The sequence below is a fragment of the Diadema antillarum genome, unplaced genomic scaffold (genome assembly GCF_040938485.1).
Source record: "Diadema antillarum isolate AM-2024a unplaced genomic scaffold, OU_Dant_1.0 seq00000170_RagTag, whole genome shotgun sequence".
In the NCBI taxonomy this organism is placed as follows: domain Eukaryota; kingdom Metazoa; phylum Echinodermata; class Echinoidea; order Diadematoida; family Diadematidae; genus Diadema; species Diadema antillarum.
In genome coordinates, this window is record NW_027271239.1 from 1,531,597 (window position 1) to 1,551,119 (window position 19,523).

The 19,523-nt window shown below is 40.2% G+C and overlaps 1 protein-coding gene across 1 annotated transcript; it reads right to left on the reverse strand.

Annotated features, from left to right (window-relative positions):
* Nucleotides 1–3,336: 3,336 nt before the first annotated feature.
* On the reverse strand, nucleotides 3,337–18,950 carry LOC139728264 (uncharacterized). The gene is made up of 2 exons (XM_071639223.1): nucleotides 18,826–18,950; nucleotides 3,337–6,646 (listed from the first exon to the last, which is right to left on the reverse strand). Exon 2 carries the CDS (start codon nucleotides 6,601–6,603, stop codon nucleotides 3,427–3,429), a length of 3,177 nt encoding a protein of 1,058 aa, XP_071495324.1. The 5' UTR covers nucleotides 6,604–6,646; nucleotides 18,826–18,950; the 3' UTR covers nucleotides 3,337–3,426.
* Between the last annotated feature and the right edge of the window lie 573 nt (nucleotides 18,951–19,523).

Genomic DNA, 19,523 nt, shown 5'->3' on the forward strand with positions numbered 1-19,523 from the left:
CCATTCTTTGAATACTCCTCGGCTGTTTTTCTTCCTTTGCCAGCAACAAACACATTTTCCCCTTCACCTTGCAAAATCAATCTCTAACTTTGCTCAGCAAACATTGAAATTGTTACCCCAATCAAACATCATGAAAGCTCAGGATGAACAAAGGCAAAGAAGACTGATTTTTTTGTTGGCATTTCTCACCACTACCAACCAGCTTAAAAACACAACACAAAAATCGTTGCCTGCCTGGCAGAAGGGCCCAAACATTGAAATTTCAACATTTACTCAAAATCAAATTTTGATTTGTGACATAATTCAACAGAGCTTCGAGAGCTCTTTCATATGATGGTATCGTCACTGTGATTTTTCAAATGCGCAATACTTAGGCCCTTCTGCCATGCTGGCGACGACATGTACGTTGTACACGCACATCATTATTTGTCTTCAGCATTTGAATATGGCACAGGATATAAATATGTATTGCCAGTGACCAGCAAATAAATAAGAGAGCCATGACATTTAACACATTGTGTCACATAGAAAATGTTTAAACACATAACTCATAATACAATACTGGAGATTTGCACATGTATGGTTTGTACACTGCTTCAGTTTAGTTTTCTAGCCATTCATCTTGGAATGTGGCACCTTCTCCTTTTCAGCTGACTAACTTCTATCATAAAATGAGTTGCATTCTTTCATTACCTACCCCAACATTGAGAACTCGCCTTGTATGCCCTGTAGCCAAAGGAACAAAAGTAATAGCCATGCAACCCTCACAGGGAAAAAAGAAAGAAAGAAGGGGGCTTATAAATGATGCACATTCTTAACAAAACTGAAAAAAAAAATCCATATACACATGACTAAAAAAACAAACACACGAGTGTTAAGATGCATGAACACAGAAAATGTTGTCTAAACTCTTTTGTACAAAAGCCCTTCAGTTCACTTACAAGGCACATTTAAAATAAACCATTTTCATTTAAAAAAAAGATGCAATAACTTTCATCTGCACTTTCAAAGTAGCTAAAAGGGTTCCAGAGAAAGAGAAGACTAAATTTCAAGATATGGCAGTAAAAAAGAAGAAAAAAAGAAGAAAAAGAATGGATCATGGTAGTGGGACAGTCCCCAACATTTTCCCCTCCTGTAGTTCCCATCTCTATCAGGTCAATATCCACCAAATCCCTTCAATGATTTGTAGGACCAGCAAGTATGGTAGAATGAGTCACACAGCAGGCTACAAGGGTAGGTGCACATAAAATGCATGGGTATTCTGAGGTTCGAATTAATCACAAGACACATTCTAGATGGCAGCCAAATGTGCGGGCTCTTCCATGTCATTTTGTGATTATCATGTTAAATTATGACTTCAAAACAATGTCTCTCCATACAATTTGTCCTTTACTCCTAATAATCGGTGAAAAAGCCAAGGTAGACATCATCAGCCACTGCAAGGTGGAGCTAGCAACAAAATAGAATAATACATTTTACAAAAGACAGGACAAGACCACCAATTTGGTTATCACTACATATTGTCGATCTCTTTCTTTCATTTTTGAAATACTGCAGAATTCTACAAAGTCCCATGTCAGGAAACATACATTTACACTCTTGGAACATACTGGACACTGGCCCAAGTGCTCATACAATCAGTTTACCAAAAACTATGTTGTTTGTTGCAGTTATTGTTGTCGTAAAAGTGCTGAGGAACACTTTTTTGTCTCAAGTCTAATTTTTTTCGATATACTGTCGGCTAAATGTAAACTCAGGTACATTTCAAATAATCTTAATTTGATATCCATGGCAAGTCTTTAAGGTGGGGTCTGCACATAGGCAGTAAAAAAAACAAAATACTGAGTGGTGAACAAATTACTTCCTGGAAATGTCAAATTTTGAACATCGTAATGACATAGTTTCGAATGGGTCTATGATAGACATATATCTACCCTATTTCTAATATGTATACTACATGTATACCCTGTCATTAAACATACTACAAAAAATTGAGAAACTTATCATACTTTGCAATATAAGCGTATCAGCTCCACATTGCCTGCCATCATAACAGAACAGAGTTTTGTCAGTAGACATGATATTAAAGCAATGATGATATAATGTCAGTTCTCCCTGCATTATTCAACTATTGTATTCAGTGATTAATCTGGCAAGGGAAAAAAAGAGACAAAAACAAACCCTCATTTAAATGCCTGATTAAATTTGTGAAAGAAACCGTTTGTGACTGAGAGCAAAGAGCGAGGAAAGAGTGAGGAACCAACCAGAGGGAGGAATCAAAATCTGGACTAGGCAGAAATCAGAGCAGATTAAAAGAGAAAGCGAGCGAGAGAGAATGAGGGCAACACTTTCAGGATAATCTGGTCAAACATAGTTCAGATATCCCAGTGAAAAGCAGGAAAATGAAACAAGATAGCCTGGCTGAATGAGAGGGGGGAAATTGGGAAAATATCAAGCAAATAAAAACAAAATTAACATTCAGCAGAACTAGAAAAGGAAGGCGAGAGCCGGGTGTTTCCTGCCTTTTATGAAGTGTCACAACATATGTTTCCTGAACCTAACTGCCTTGCGTATACCGGTACACACTTCAAACAGCTTCCATGAAACATAAACACACGTACTGTACACTTTTGCAATGCCCTCCATGACAAGGCACATTAAAGCATTCTATTTTAAAATGACTAATCAAGTTTTTCTACCATAAGGTCTCCTATCTGATGTGCTAAAGAATTGAAAGTGTAACAGTGTATAGGTAACTTGGACTGATATGCATCTCAATATGACTGAATCATTAAATTTGGATGTTTATAGCAAAGAATCTTCACACGAATTTCTTCTTGATGCACACTATTTGTCAAATTAGGGCACACTAGCAAATTAGATGATTCTACACCCAGAAATCTACATCATTACTCTTTCACATAGCTACAATGATGACAGTTTATGACAAAATCACAAAGCAGCATAGAGAGTTCATTTTACCCTTAATTTCTGAATCATTTAAAAGGTGGGTTGTTTTCCTATTTTTCTTAACAGCAAACTTCATCCATCGTATTTCACAAAGTGTAGGAATTCCCCCCCCCCAAAAAAAAAGAAAACCAACAACAAAAACAACCCACATATATCAATTTTGTCTGTCTGTTGTTATTTTTCTTTAGGCTTCCACACTCATTTAGGTTTCCAACACACGAGGAAATCCCTGATTTGTCTGCAAAAAAGACAAGTCCACATTCCTTCAACAGGCTATAAAGTTATTTTGGATAAAAAGATTTCATAAACTTTTATTACATAAACGCGATATGATTGTCATTCTCAGCACACATAAGGGTGGGGGTGAGGGTGGGGGTGAGGGTGGGGCAGAGACTTTAAGGGAAAGGGCTCATTAGGGCTTTAGCATTTTGAGCCTATTTACAACTCGGAGAAAGTCTAGTCTCCATCGGACAAGTGCCCTCTGAGATGCTCCACGAGGCGGTTGTGGTCATTGCTCTTGAACCCACATTGAGAGCACTGGAAGATGACTGAGCCATACTGAATCTGCTTTGACTGTGGCGGCTGGGAGCTGGCCTTCCCTCGGCCAACCTCACTTCCCTTCTTGGTGGGCGTGGTGCCACTGGACCTCTTCCTCGGAGGATCTCCTACACGTTTCACGTCATGAGCTTGAGCCGGAGGCGCTGTGTCTGCGACAGGGTCTTCCTCGACTTTGGTGTTGCTGATCCCACCACTGACCTTCTCCACCATCTTAGTGATGTCCTGGCCATCGTAGTCATAGCCAGGATTACTGGCATGACGCCACATATGGGACTTCATGGAGGGGAGGTGGCCACTTGTGTACAGGCAGAATTTGCACTTGTACTGATCGCTGGACTGGCCAGGTCCACTGGCTGAGTGCTTCTTCATGTGAGATCTCAGACTCTGAGGGTAGGCACCACTGAAGTCACACAGGTGACACTTGTATGGCTTGTCTGCATTGTGAAACTTCATGTGATTCTTAATGCCATTGGGTGTTGCTGATGAGTAGTCGCAGAGGTTGCATCTGTAGGGTTTGTGGTGGGTTGCAGTGCCATGCTTCTGGAGTTCTTCCAGTGAGCTGGCCACGTAGTCACACTCCCGGCATCCGTACCAGCACTCCAGCACGCAGGATTGCTCATGGGCTTTGGGGGACTCCTCAGCAATATCCTTATGGCAAGAAGGGCATACATTCGACTTGGAGGGAAGATGGGCCTTTTTAACATGATCCCGTAACGCCATTTCGGAGCCACAGCTGAACGGGCATTTGCTGCACTTGAGAATGGCCTCATGGCCTGCCATATGCGCTTGAAGGCGGCCAAGGTGCCAAAAACTCGCCGGGCACTTGTGGCATTTGAAGATTGGTGTGCGGCCCTGGCTGCACACATGGGTCTTGATGGTAGCTGGAAATATGTGTCTGCAGATTGGGCATTGGTAATTATCGTCAGATGAAGGCTTAGCTGGTGAGGTGCCAACTTCTGCTATGCCTAAAGTCTTACTACACACTGATGGACTGTCCTGATCATGACAAGTGTTAGATCCCTGCACATCACCTACACCAACCTGCAGAGCATCATCAACAGCATTGAGCAGCAATTTACTTATACCGGCTTTAGTTCTGGATTTCTTTCCATCATGTTCAATATCCTGGGCTGGCATCTTCCTTTTCAGTTTTTTTCCATGCTTAGGTTTCACAGTTTCCTCTTTCTTTGTTGCTACAGATGCATCTTTTGGTTCATTATGAGTTCCACTGTTTGATCTGGGCTGAAATGCAGTCAAGCCTTCTGTTGCAGCATCCACTACTAAATTCATTTCTGCAAATGACACTTCATCTGTTGTCACCACTTCCTCCACCACATCCTCAGAAGAATCCATCTCATGGGGAATTGGTTGGGGCGACGTGGACTTGGCAGTACTACTTGGGGGTTCTGTGGCGGCAAGACTCTCTCTCACACTTTCAGTCAGTTTCACTGGGTTGTTGTCACAGGACGCAACTTTGGGGAGAGCATCACTGGAGTCCACATCTTTTGCCTCATGTGACACCTTCTCAGTGACACTCGGAGGAGATTGCGCGGAAACCACAGAGACAGCTTCATGGACATCATCAGCCTTGTTGGAGACAGCACTGCCCACGCTGGGCTCTGTGTCGACTGAGGTAGCGTCTGCGAATACTTTGCTCACAATTTCATGCTCTTCCTTTGGCAGCACTATGGGAAAGCAGTGGCAACCTGATTTACTTGGCACTTTGTTTGCCACCTCACCATCGTAATTCCTGTTCACTTCGATGAAATTGAATTTAGATGCTCCCTCATCGACTGCACTGGCCTCCTCAGACTCCTCTTGAGCTGGCATCTGAGTGATATCCTCTACCTTGTGCATGACAGGGTACGAACAGCCTTCTTGCCCAGCATGCCTCCAGGCATGTGCCTTTAGGGTGGATATCTTCTCGCACAGATATCCACATAGAAGGCACTTAAATAGCTTTGTGGCTGCATCAGAGGTTTCGGGAGAATGCGAGCGCACTTTGGAGTCCTTGCAAGGTAGCGATTTGATGGGCGCCTCACCGCTGGGCCTAGCAGCAGAGCTAGGCTTCTGCCTGCTGGGTTCACTGCCTGCCTGTTTGGGCAGCTGTATCCCATTCCCTGACTTCACGTGTGTCCACATGTGGCTCCGCAGAGCCTCTTCTGTTTTTGTGCTGTATCCACATTCCGAGCACTTCAACAATATCTCCTTAACACTCTGATGGACAACTTTGATGTGTGTCTGCAAGGTTTGGAAGTCCTCAGTCTTGAATCCACAGAGGTTGCACACACATTTCTTGGCTCTCTGGTTTATGTGGACCTCCTGGTGGCCTTCGATGGCAGCATGGCTGGTGGTAACAAAGTTACAAAACTTGCAGCGGAAGATGTTTGCATCATGAGTGGCTAAATGGTACAGCAGGTCGTTATAGCTATTGACCTTCACACTGCAAACATCACAAGCAATACCTCTGTGGTCCTTGCCATCCCTATAGCAGTGCACTTGATCAAGGTCCTTTGCTATTCGCTTTGGGAGTCCACTGACAGTGTCTTTCGAACAACAAGAACAGAGCTGATCCTTCCTATGGGAATGTGACACAGCGAACAGACAGGGACAATTTGGGCACTGATAAAGTCTTGTTCTGTCTGTTTGTAAGGCCCCCCTTGCCTCATTCTGACCACTCTTGACTTCTGAGCGACTGCTCTGATCTGGAGCCTCTTTACGCTGTTTTTCACTGTTCTTCACCAATTCTGTGAGTTTCTGGATGACCACAGAGAGCACTTCATCCTTGCTAGGTGTCCTTAGATCTGACTCTGGTCTTGGCGGATTCTCTCTATAGACAACAGAGGGCGTTTTCTCCTCCCCACACACAGGATCTTGTCCCTGTATCGCAAACTGCAGGCAATTGTAAGAATGATCCTCGTGAGCTAGGATGCCCTTGGCTGCAGTTTTCGCGTGGAGCTCCCTCTCGGGGCTGCCGCGATGGCTGCCGTGCTTGCCCTGGGCAATTTCCCGCAGATCTACAAACTCTATGGGTTCTACCAGCACTCTCCCACTGACAGCTGTGTCTTCTTCCATTGCGTCAACAGTTCTCAGTCAATTCTCAATCATGCATTCTGACCTGGGTGGAAAAACAAAGAAAACAAAAGAAATGGTGGGAAAAATTAGCATTATTGCACAAGAACAGTCAATTTGTCAAATGCAGTTATCCATGAATGAGTCGTAACTATTAGGAGCACAGAAATAACAAGATTTATACCAAGAGCATTCTACCCACCACTGTGTAATTTATATAACAGAAAATCTCCACAAATTCACTTACAAGTCGGTCATTTTCAAAAATTTGTTCTCTTTTTCTTTCAATCATAAAGTACCAGTACATATTCCCTTGACTTAATACTTGCATTGTTAGGGGTAACATTATTCTCCCTGTGTCATGGAGGAGTGAAGTCAAATGGTCTTTCATTATTTCATTAACTTGTGGAGAGCCATGAGAACAAAAGCCAGAATTTTTGCCAGAGAGTAGTGAGTTTGCAATGACATTAGCTCCAAATCAATGGTGACAGACTGGTGGAATTTCAAAAGAACCTCACTCAAGAGAAAGGTTTGCCACCAGATATTTTTTTTTTTTTTTTTTTGGGGGGGGGGGGGGGGGGCAAGCAGTGAAGATCTGTACAGGAAATTCTAACATAAACTAGATATATCGCTACGGCGACTGATATGCCGCCGCCATAATGCATGGTTCTCCTAATAGGTCTATAGTACAATGTCTTGACAATGTGTGATGACAGTTTCACACAATTGGCAAAATATCAAAATGACAGGTTTGACACAAATGCGCTGAATGTTCACTTTCCTAGAACTAGGTTCAGTTAGATGAATGATTAAAATGTCAGAGTGCAGGTATTTGGGGAACTGATGATTTTTACTTGACTTTTGACCCTTTTATAAGTTTATGTATTGAGTAATTTTCAAGGTATTGAGAAAAAGTATAATTTCAGTATCAAATGGGAAAATAGCATTATCTAAACCTGGCCTTTGACCTTTGACCTCACAGTTCCAAAGAGAATCACTGTTAGGTTGAACATGCATAAATATGTAAGTTTCATGATGATACCTTGAGTTACTTTTGAGATATGGAGGAAAAAGTGCGATTCAGCACTTTCACTTGACCTTTGACCTTTTGACCTTTGACCTTTTGGCAAGAAACTTCCCACAGAATATATATTGGGTAATACATGTATACATCAAGTTAAAAAAAAACCAAAAAAACCATCAGGCAATCTTGCATAAATATAAGGAAAGCAGTGATATTTTGAGGAGTTGACTTTGACCTTTGACCCCTGACCTTTGAACCATGACCACCAACTTCCCTAGATAATCACTGCCCATTGGAACACGCATAAGTTCCATGAAGATACCTTGAACCATTTGCGAGATATGGAGAAAAACATGAATTTTCAACTTTTTTTTCACAAAATAACCTGTGACCTTTGACCTTTGACCCCGTGACCCTAAAATCCAAACAAAGTATCATCCCCCCAGGATATACCCTCATACCAAGTTTGATGTAAAACCACCACACGGTTCTTGAGATATCGACAAATACAAAACGGGACGGACGTACAGTGTAAGTACAGACGGACGACCCGAAAACATAATGCCTCCGGCCACTTCGTTGGCGGAGGCATAAAAAGGATTACATAAAAACTCCAGTTCTCTGCTATCAATGTAAAGGTCCAAGAATTTATGACTTGTGTGCAACTTTTGATCTTTTTTTCGCACACTAAGCAAGCGTTCATACACTCAGTATGAGATGCCTATTGGGTGAAAAATCATGCATCCAATAATCATTGAATGCATGGTTTTGAAGTACTAAATGCATGATTTTCAGGCTTTCATCTATGGCAAGCCAAAAGGAAATGCATTCAGTAAATTTGTCATTGGGTAACATGATCAAAAAATTGATTTTTGGCACGAAAACTGTCCCATTTTATAACACAGATGACGCACATGTCTTCTCATGTGTCAGTCGGAATAGTGTGCATGTGGTTACTATGGAATTTAGTCTAAACCCACTCGGCTTCGCTTCATCGGTTAAGCATTCCATAGTTACCTTATGAACACATTTTCAACTGATGCACTCAAACCTGTACGTCATTATTTTGTATACTGACACATGGTTTGAAAACAACTATTTCAGATACAGCACTTGATCCTCCACTTTGACGTTTGCCATTCACCAGCATCTTCCTTCTTATCAGGACATAATATCACTGAACATTCCTTGCTGATGACACAGCTCTGAGAAATGCCATTCTAATGTTTAGGTTCAGTCACCCTTAACTGTTGTGACCTGGAGGAGGATTTTGCCCCAAAATCTACTCAGCTCATGTACAAGCCATGATATAGCTAACCTACCGTATGGGCAGGGCATCGTGATAATCTTTCTTAAAGGTTTTTGCCTCAATGTCAACCAGATGGACAGATCGAGGGAAGGACAATACGAAACCAAAATGCTGCCAGTAGTGTACACAATTACAGGTACATTAATTGTACTTCAATGACCATTCACAACTGGCCTCCGGCTTTGATCGTCACAAAAAAAAAAACTTCCCCAGGAAATCATAACCATTACACCCATAGAAAGTTCCATTATGCAGCTGTTTGCTTGTCTCATAAGATCAATAAATCAATTATCTACAGTAATAGAAGGGGGGAAACATGAGCTCCACGCTAACTCTCATCCAAACAGACTACCTGAAAAGCAGACTTAACTGTAAATGCCACACCATGTCTGAGTTGACTGCAATACAAGTGTACATGCTGTAAAGACTAAAGTCAGACAAACAGAGTGGTAGAATATGTACATCAAAGTCAAACATAGCATTAAAAAAAAAAAAAATCTCTCTAGAAGTTGTGAGAGTTTCGCATGTTTTTACCTCATTGGTTGCAGCAATATGAGCAAATTAGATGAGAAAATAATGTCATCATCTCACAACTCATACATTAGTTTGTATCAATCATACAAAATCATAAAAATCTTATTTTTGGTTGATAATTTAGGTGTGACTAGCCCTTTCCTCATTGGTCTATAACTGGTAGGCTGTTACAGACAGGACTACAGTAATCTGATGCAACAGATGTTACTCCTACTATTTTCTTACGCACCCCCCCCCCCCCCCCCCCAAAAAAAAAAAAAGAGAGAGAGAGAGGAAATTTTAATGAAGAATTATATGTGCAGGTTAAGGTGAAACATGTGAAACTGAAAAAAATTTTGTAAGCTTGTTCCAGTTTGGGATTTAATACTCTGCTATTCTGTTCTTTTGATTTTACTCTTATTTCAATGGCAAACGGGAACACGGTGAGGAACTGCACTGTCAATCAGAACTTGAAACACTTCTGTTGTGTGAGGTCATGGGCGAGTAAGCGCATAAAACCTGGGTTAGAAATGGGACAATGAGTACACAAATGGCCATTGCAGATGCTCAATATATGATATTTAAAAAGAAAGCTTTTTCATAATGTGCATTATACTCCAAAATACTCTTCACGTTTTCACTAGGCTGCCTATTAGAGCTCACCAACCTTCAACTGCCATGCATGAATTGCCACTATGTGCATCAAGAGGGCAGTAACGGTCACATGACAATGTGTCAGGTGATCCATAACTCCCTTGGGCCATGTGCCAAGCCAGCTGTGTTAATCTCCCTCGCACTATTCTAATCCAGTCAGCTATTACAGAGCTATTCTTACTCCCTGCCACCACACCACATCAAATCGTTCCACTTCATTATAAGCGCAATCCAAATCACATGCAGCTAATAATCTCCTTTGTGAAGAGGAAGGGCAAATTGTGGTCTGCACTATACACTGACTGCATGCATTGCTCTGCATTGAGTTAAATATCTTCTGGTACTTTGCACATAAAAAACAACAACACGCCATTCAGCACCCTTTAGTGATTGCCTAAATTTTGGTCATTTCTTTCGTCAAAATTTACTCTGGCAAAGCAATGCCCAGGCAATCATTCCCATTCACAGTGTACTGTCTTCATTAACCCCAACACTTTCAAGTGTGTGGGATAACTTCAATCGAGAACAGGTTTAAACCAATCTGAATGTTATCAAAACTACTAATCAAATGAGTTGATGTGAACTAGGACACACCAGTCAAGCTCAGAAATGACCCAACACAATACCTCAAGTTTGTTTGACTCTGCATTTACATTACAAGCCATAATCTTGCACACAACTTGTGACTCTGATAGAGAATGAAACTACCTTGTCATTTATCCCCCTGGAGGTGTCATGTCTAGAAACATCAAATCATCTTGACACACGATATGAGGAGTTGAGGCAGTGGCTGTAACAGATACCTAAAAAGGCTGGCAAGTCTTTTTAAAGCTCTTTCTTCAATTAACTGAGGGGGAAAAAATGAATATGTTATACACTTTAAGTCTTCATCTGGGCTTCCCACGTTCTTGCTTGTACAGATGAGCTCATTACAAAATACTTCACCACCTACATCCGTGTCACTCTGATATCTGGGTAAACAGATTACAAGGCGAGATGACAGACCTCAAATTTTGCACCCCTGGAGCAGCAACTGTCTGATTTCGGGAAGGATCTAATCTCAAAGAATCCAAAGGAGAACATGAATCCATACCATTTCTTCCACTTATGCTATCATCCTTATTACTTTTCTTTTTTTTAATTACTGATGTAATGCTGATAAAAGTACAACTGAATAAGAATATCAAAACCAGAATATCATTTGTACATTGTGCCTGTTTTCACCTAGACAGCACAACATAACTGTAGCAGCAATTTCATCGATCATCACCTGTTTAATGAGGTTTAACGGTGAAGGTAGTTTCATTCTCTATCTCAGAGTCAAAGGTTGTGTACTGATCATTGAAAACTATCCTGGCCTTCCAAGAAGACTTGACAAGCCGAGTCTTACGATTACAAGACACAATATAGCTACCTGACACATTATCTCTCAGTAACCATCTCTTTAGTTTAGGCAACGAAATGCAAACTTAACAGCAAAAGAATATCACATTTACCTGACTTTAAAGGGTGTGTACAGTTCTGGTCGAGGTGAAAATCTAGCCTTTAACATTTTGCAAGATATTCAGAAACCACTCTATGAGATGTCAAAGAGCATGCAGTTCTGGGAGGGTGTCAAAAGTTTGTTTGATGGGGGTCGATTTTGGAATGGCTGAGATATCCGAAAAAAAGGTGAAACAAAGAGATCCTAATAAAAGTGTGGCATGTCGCCTTTCATTATTTTCGCTTTTTTGGATATCTCAGCCATTTGGAAGCCAGTTTTTGTCGAGTAAACGTTAAATCCTTCTTAGAATTGCATGCTTTTTCATATTTCATATGAGGTTTCTCACTATCTCACTTAAAAATGTTCAAAACATGAATCCTCACCTCAACCAGTGCTGTACAGTCCCTTTAACTTAAAATCTAGAATACTAACCCAATCTGCAATACTTAGAAAGTACCAATCACTATACATAAAAGCTGTTATAAACATCCTTCCTTTCCACAAGGAAAGCTTGCCATGCCTACCTGAAAATACAGGACAAAATGATGCTATCCTCCTTGACCTTATGCAAATCTGAAGCACAATGAAAACTTTCAAAACTTACACACACCTTCCTCTGAAATGCAGCTACTGAGGATCTATGCTAGTCCCACTTCCACAAAACTTGGGTACTGTCAAGAGACTCACAGCATCTCATCAAAGAGAATACTATCTGATCTGAGAGGAGACTTAAAACTGAAGGCCATCAACACAAAGAAGACTTCTGCACACTTCCACTCCCATGGTTATCTTCATTCACACTGCGACAAAAACCACATTATTCACAAAGCGCTTGGTGTGTCACTTGATCGGGCACGTTACCCACCGCCGAGTCATGTGATTTGCCCCGGTGAGGTTGCTATTTATTGGATAGGAAATTAGTCGCTAGTCGCAGAGCCCCCTCTCTGCCTGTAGACCGAAGCAAGAGCGGCAGGAAAAGCTGATGAAGAAGACGGTGACAGGAGTGGTTATAATTAGAAAATATGCGGGTCTCGTGGGATTCCAGGCGATGCTGCTGACTGTCCCCGAACTCTTGAGTGCGTTCAGATGTACGAAGACTGTTGGAAGTGATTCACTTACTGCAACTGTCCCATATTCCAAGAATAGTAAATTACAAGCCATAAAACTTGTGTGAAGCACTCAGAGGTTGTACAGTTTATGTCTGTGTTTGTAGCAATCCATGACAAAAGAACATCAGTTTGTCAAACTCTGAAGTAGCAACACCTACAAGACTTGGCTCCACATTTCTGCTCAGTTGAAAACATTACATTAGCTTTGAACTTTTTAGCATTGCTCAAATTTTCAACACATTTCATCAACATCCCATTAAAACCATCAGTCTCCAAGAGATCGGTATAAAAGAATTTCTATCACTGTAGCAAATTTGTTTGTGTCTTTTACACACAGTTCAGTCAAAACAGTAATTTGAGAGGAATAAAGTTACAAGCAAAGCCACACAGCAGTAAAAATCACCTGCCCACCTACTCGAATGCATAACAAATCATTCTTCAATCTTCATGAAGGCACTGGTTTCCTGTCTTGGATGATGGGTAAGAACATGATTTCCCTGATTTCTATTTGGTAGAATCATACAGCTTTTAAAAACACATACGGTACGATGGCAAATATTTTTTAAAAATAGATACATATTTCCACTTCAAGCTGTTTCAGGAATCTGGTACAAATGGTCACACATACAGAAACATTAGTGTCACACCCATGTGACCAAGCTGGCTGTTTGGAAATCCCCTTGAAATTATCATATCAGGTGACTGGCTGAAAATCACATGGCTATAACTTTGCTGATTTTGTCTCGTTTGCTAACATTTCAATTCATCGGTTATTTATGCACATTGCTTTCAAACACAACACTAATTCTCTAGTTTTTTTGTTTGGCTGTCTGTATCTGCCTCTCTCTCTCTTTCTCTCACACAAGTGCATTTATACTATCTCTTTTAAATCTTTTCGGGGGGGGGGGGGGGTTCTGTGTATAGTAAACAAGTGACGAAAATTATGCAAGCGATGTTTACACTCTAGTGACCTTCAGGTTATTCTGGGAAAATATCAACAGTGTGCTACTAATGCAGCCTTAAGTTACCTAAGCCCCCAGTCATACAATATTTGGATAAATGTCTGATCTACAGAGTATAACCTCTGTAGACAAAACAGCTGTGATGAAAGCTACACACTTGGCATATCATTATCCCTTACAGCAAGGCATCAATAGATTACTATTATATAATTACAAATTACCATAAAAAGATCACACTACTTCACAGTATCTGTTCTGAGAAAAAGAAAAAGAAAAGTTCTGGCTTCGAACTCTGACACACAATACCTATTTTGGAACTTCTATGAAGCCAGATGACCACCAATGTTCTTGAACTGACTAGTCACTGGTATTGCCAACTTAAAGAAAGAGAAACAAAAAACTCCAAGTTCTAGTGTTTACACTTACATGTACGGTAAGTGCAATAATTACAATTGTAATTCCCTTTCCATGCCAATGCAATACCAGAGCCTGCATAAAAGGATGCATTCTATTGCTCACAAAACATGACTACAAGGGACCACGCAAATGCAGCATACTTTCTCTGTCTGCCAAGCTAGGTTGGCTGGGATGGCAAATTAGTCCCTTGTTTTTCGTCCCCTCTAGTCAAATTAACTTTCACTGAAATGCATCAATTTAAAGGTACTGTTTATCATTGGGAGCAGTGATTCAAAAAATGTTTGCGTTACCAGATTTGATGCATATGTGTAGATCAGTTGTATCACAAAATATCCAACCATAATATACAAATTTTGCAATAAGTCTACTGAGGAGATATCATTATTTGCTCAATAAATGATAACTGCAGACGATTTATTCTAGAAACAATTTTATCATAATTATTGTTTACATTTTAAATGTAACAATACTTAACACTGATTATACTGATCAACATTCCTACAGTGGCTGTTTCTATCCCTAACTGACATTTTAGATCTTGAAGCAATAAAGCTGGGTTCTTGTTTCCTGTGCAAATGGTAAATAATGCCTTTAAAAGTTTAATGCCTGACAGGCATGTGCTAAATTTGGGGTCAGACTCTCTACACTGCACTGTACAGCTCTAAGCACTGAGAAATGGGATTAACTTTTAGGACCTTCAGTCCACTTTATGGCTATGTAATGAAACAGAGCTCTTTCCTGTTTGTTGCAGGAAATTGGTACGGTACCGTACCTACAGTTGTATTTTATTAGCAACATTCAAGAGCCATTATTGTAACATACTGCCCCTTTTTGTGAATGATACCACATTACATCATATCTTTACTCATTCACTGAAAAATACAGCTCTCATTCCACTTGGAATACCAGGGTCGTCTACATTCACTGTTAAAATGTTCTGGCTGTTCACTATTAAACTCAGTTAATTCATCAATCAAACATTATTGGTGCACATTACATTCATATCAGGATCAGAGTCAATTTCTTCATGTGTCTGTAAATTTGCGAATAGCACCCGACTCACAAAATTCATGAAAACAAAAACCTTGCAAAATATTTGGCATTTATACAGTAGGCCATATTATGGGTGACTTTACTGTTCAGTGATAGCACGCATTATCTTTCAAAGGACTGTGTTAAATCAACACCAACAGTCTGATTTATGGAATATCCATCTTTTTTTCATATATATTGTACTTCATGCATACAATGGGGGACAACGTCTGTCTAGAAAACATATAGAATACGAGTCTTTTACATTCAACCACTGATACTACCAGGTATATTTGAAATGGAAAATTAGACAATTCCTGTTTAATAGAAAATGGTTTATGCCTTCATGAAAAAAAAGTGTACAAATTGCCAGGTAGTGACATCAGATGAACTAGTAGCAATCTGCACTCTGGTAACATGCTCTATCTTCCACACATTTAAGCTCTCGTGGAGCTTGGGGAAGAGATTTTCCCTTCGTATACTCCTCTCCACTCCAAATGTGTTTGTTTGTTTCTTGCTAATTAGATTCCAACATTGGAAAAGAGGGTGCAACACATTTGCTTTTTATTTGAAAATGGGGAGTGGTACTTTTTACGGCAGAATAGTAGAAACATTGAAAACAAAAAAATGAACCAAACCAAAACCCTAACTTCACCTAAACCAACCCCTAGGGTCTGAATTCACGAAGGTGGTACAATCTTTGTCCATGGTTTAAAGGGGACGTCCAGTATTGGTTGGTGATTGACAAAGATTGTACCACCTTCGTGAATTTAGGCATAGGACTCTGTATCAATCCACATGCGGACGTCCTTCCCAGCTCAGGACTCCATCATCAAACATTTCCTAAACCCCATTTGTTCAATTTTCTCACCATATTAGCAATCAGGCCACTATCATTTCCAGCCACATACAATAGAATGTGTTTTCTAATTGTAACATACCAGTATATTTCCACTCAGAAATGCTACAGGGAGCTGGGGGGGGGGGGGGGGGAGGGGGGGCTCTTTCTGTCAACCAGTTACTAGTACCTGCGAACATTGACTGATATCAAGTGTGGGAAGGATTGTCACTGATACTCTAGGGCCTGAATTCACGAAGGTGGTTTAGACTTAGACCATGGTACAAAATTTGTACCATGGTTTATAAATAACGTGAATTTAGACATACAGTTGAACCTCTATTATCCGGCCTCCCTTTATCCGATCTCTCTATTATCCGGACGCAATCTCGCCGTGATCTTTTTAAAATAATTACGGGAAGAAAGGGGGATTCCCAACTCCTTGAGAACTCCCACCCAAACACACATGAATTACATATTACTTCCAATATGATTAACATACATTGCATCAAATTTCCTTCCAAATTGCTTACCTTAACCCTCAGACATTTCAACATCCCGAACCATCCCCAAATGTAACAATGAAAAGGTTGCAGTATACACATTACTACATGTGGTACTACAATGGGCTACATCAGTACATGTGTATGTATATGTACATGTATAAAGCATTGAGTCTCCCGTATCCGGCCAAATCCCTTATCCGGATGAGCCCCGGTCCCGACTTGTCCGGATACGAGAGGTTCAACTGTACCTTTGACATGCGTGTATCATTGCAAATTTACTGCTGGACATCTGGTGACATATGCAATCTGTCAATCGTAGTTACGCAGTATAAATTTGCATAAACCATGGTTTCAACTGTACCACCTTCGTGAATTCAGGCCTACAGAATATAGGTTGTTAGATTGCACCGACAGCAGCATGTACTTTATCAAGATCTACTACTACTAGCAGCAAACTTGCCATCACCTGATGACAATGGTATTAGCACCCACACTGTTGTGTGTGAAGTGACGTGACCGAGGTATGATGTGGACAGTAAGAAAGAAGGAAAGGCTGAATTAAAGGTATGTACATAGTTTACAGAACTTCAGAAGGTCTCAAAATTCACCTCCCACCATTTGGAATTAGCTTGTAATATACTGAAAGGAAAAGGGGACACCAAGAACCTTGTCTGGCTGACCCTATTTGAATTGACAATGAGTTGTTTTGGATTATTTTGAGATCTATAGTATAAAATGATCTTATTTTTTCATAGATCATTGTAAGAAAACACCCTCTCCATTCAGTAGTGTGGGTAGGTAGAGGCCGCACACCAACAGCACTACAGCTCCAAGCCCCCAACACAACTACAAAACTGATTTCCATGAATAATTTATATGTATTCTACCACAAATTCTACATTATTTCAAGAGTCACTGTGTCAAAGGACAAGTCCACCTTCATGTGGATTGAGTGAAGGCAACAATATTTAGTAGAACACATCAGTGAAAGTTTGGGGAAAATCGGACAATCCATTCAAAAGTTATGAATTTTACAAATAAACAAATTAAGGATTTACAAATAAAAAAGAATTTCACAAAACTTAACTTTTCAAATAAAGTGCACATTTCTTCAACTTGTTACTGATGTACATTAAGGCAATAAGGGCAATATTATTCCTCCTGTTTTCTGAAAGAGAGTAGTCAAGTGCTCTTTTGTTATGCGAGAAAAGTGAAAACGTGTTGAATTTTTACTTTTTCTTTACATCGTTATACCAAGGAGGTACTAGGCAAGCCTAGTACCTCCTTGGTTATACATGTGACATCGCAAGCTATAGTAGTCTTCTCATCCAGCTGTGACTGAGTAGAAACTTCAAAAATTCATAACTTTTTAACAGATTGTCCGATTTTCCTCGAACTTTCACTGATGTGTTCTCCTAATATTGCTGCATTCACAAAACCCACGTCTATGAAGGTGAACTTGTCCTTTAACTATACATATGTTTAATACCTCTTTTGTGAATGATTAATGCTACTAACTCTGTACTGTACCAGGTACATGTAAGTACTGTTATTTTTGACACACTCACTGAAACTGACACCCAAACATTTATGAATTGCAATACCAGCAAAGTGCATGTATTGAACACTATTCCATCATGCATCTATATACAATCTATGCTATGCCATGTTATCAATGATTGTTTTGCTGTTGCTATTGAGTATTAATACTGTTAATCTCTCTTTTTTTCAGTAATAGAACACCTCTATTTGGATAGAACCTAGGTAAACTACCATATAATAAATTCATTTTAAATTCCCATTACTGTCATTGTGTAACGCGAACGGCTAATGCCCAGTCAAGAAAAGGGCCAGTGATCATGCCGATTGGCGATGAGAGCAAAACTGTAAAGTTATTAGCACGGCACGGTTAGGGCGAAAAATATGACAAAGCCCTTGATGAAATGCCCCCCAGCAGAGCACAGAGCAGATCACAGCATCAGCAAACAGCAACAGTGGCAAAAATGGCTTTCTGTCGAGCTGTCGTCGTCTCAGCTCAAGCCACTCAACTTCGTTCGGTGTAATGTCGGTTAGCTAGTCTAGACTAGAGTCAGTAGGCCTAGTGTAAATTAAACTTTATATAAAAACTTTAGAAAATTAGAGATGTCATCGTCACCCCACCGGGAGACGAGACTGTAAATTTAGTTGCAGACTTTTTGCACGTCATCTACTACCGACCAAGCCCCCGTACCACACCAACCATGCCATGCCCAACCGCGATGTGCTGATGCGATGCCAGCACAGCAGTAAAAATGCAAGTCGCTGCAACCGATCAGTTTCATCTCAGAAATAACGACTAAAATACAGCTGAAGTATTACACCAATGTACAAATACTTACTTGGGAAATATTGATACTTCACATCACTTGCAATTCTGGATTTCTGACAAACAGAGCGTTCCCATTTTTTGACGGAAAGAAAGACTGACTTTGTCATCACACTCATAAAATTGGTTGAAGTCCATCTTCTTCTTTTCTCACGAAGACTGTCTAGGTCACGTGACATTCCAACGTTGTCGTCATACTAAAAACTATCACGTGACAGGAGATGAAGCGCAAAAATGCAACTGGTAAAGTATGAAGCGCTACAAAGTTATCGTTGGTATTGCGACAAAGAAAACACGGAGAGCATAGTTTTTACATATCATTTTCACATTTCTATATAGCACAAATTTATGAAAATTTGACTCAATGTAATAGGCCCTACCTTCTTCAGAAGACAGACGAATAACAACATTTCTTTTTGTGTAACAAAGTCCTCGGGATGGGAGTAATAGGCAAGTCGACGCCTTATTTTATTTCATTTTATTTCATTTTTGTCAGTCTTATCACTATCAGTCACCTCAAAAACGACAAGTTACTAGTAACTGGATATCAGGAAAATGAATCAGTGACTCAGTGAGTAGGCCTATTGCAATGTGCTATGTATACCGTGGATATTCCAACTTCCACTAATATTAGCCTAATATTAATAATCATGGTGGGGGGGGGGGCACTTCCGGGTTCCATGAGCTAACAAGCAAATATATATATATATA

Excerpts from the sequence above, each read along its gene's own strand:
- LOC139728264 (XM_071639223.1), bottom strand. The coding sequence starts at position 6,603 with ATGGAAGAAGACACAGCTGTCAGTGGGAGAGTGCTGGTAGAACCCATA.